The sequence below is a fragment of the Microtus ochrogaster genome, chromosome 15 (assembly GCF_000317375.1).
Source record: "Microtus ochrogaster isolate Prairie Vole_2 chromosome 15, MicOch1.0, whole genome shotgun sequence".
NCBI classification, from domain to species: domain Eukaryota; kingdom Metazoa; phylum Chordata; class Mammalia; order Rodentia; family Cricetidae; genus Microtus; species Microtus ochrogaster.
In genome coordinates, this window is record NC_022017.1 from 5,215,178 (window position 1) to 5,215,942 (window position 765).

The window sequence follows — 765 nt, forward strand, 5'->3', positions numbered from 1 at the left end:
GCTCACCGGGTGACTCCCGTCACAAGCCAAACACATACTCCCCACCCTACCCCAGACTCTCCTTTGGGTCTTGCTTTGTGCATTTGAAACAAAAGGGACTTGGACCAACTTGATTTCCAAGACCCCCAAAACTTCTTGTTTTGGTCAGTTGGCCTCAATTTTGGCAACTCTATTAAGTAAGAAGGGATGATCCCGGCCTTCAGTAGGCTGCCGCAAGCCCCAACTGCCTACACTCTGGGGTTTTTCTCCCCTACCTCGGCCCGCCATCCTCCTGACCTCTCCCCTAAGCGCACGCGCACTGGCGCACGCCCGCACCCGCCGCAGGTTCCGGGCTTCCTGTTCCGCCTGGACTGAGGGACCGAGGCTGATGGCGGCGGCCGAGAAGTTGGCAGCGGAAGAGGCTGTGGAGACTGAGAATCCGGGAGCTCTGAAACCCGGAGCCGCCCCGTTCGGAAATTTCCCTCATTATTCTCGCTTCCACCCTCCCGAGCAAAGGCTCCGCCTTCTACCCCGGGAGCTTCTTCGACAGCTCTTCCCTCCCGAGGGTCCCGAGAGGAGGCCGATCCTAGGGCTCGACGTGGGGTGTAACTCCGGGGTGAGTGACACGGGAGGGATCGGAGCGCTGGGAGCCAAGCAGTTGTCGCCTCCAGGTCCCCTGTGATTCTGACCTGGGTGTGCCATCAGAACTTGCCCGAAGCGGGCTTTTAAAGTTTAGCGTTGACGGACACGTGCACTTCCCAGCTCTCCCGCTGCCCCTCCCGCCCC

The 765-nt window shown here is 60.3% G+C and overlaps 1 protein-coding gene across 1 annotated transcript in view; it reads left to right on the top strand.

The window, feature by feature from the left end:
• Window positions 1–281: 281 nt before the first annotated feature.
• The window catches only part of Bcdin3d (BCDIN3 domain containing RNA methyltransferase), a 4,900-nt gene continuing 4,416 nt past the window's right edge, over window positions 282–765 (top strand). Inside the window, exon 1 of the mRNA XM_005353915.2 lies at window positions 282–595. Within this exon, the coding sequence (XP_005353972.1) occupies window positions 368–595 (228 nt within the window). The 5' untranslated portion in view covers window positions 282–367. The remainder of the gene's footprint in view (window positions 596–765) is intronic.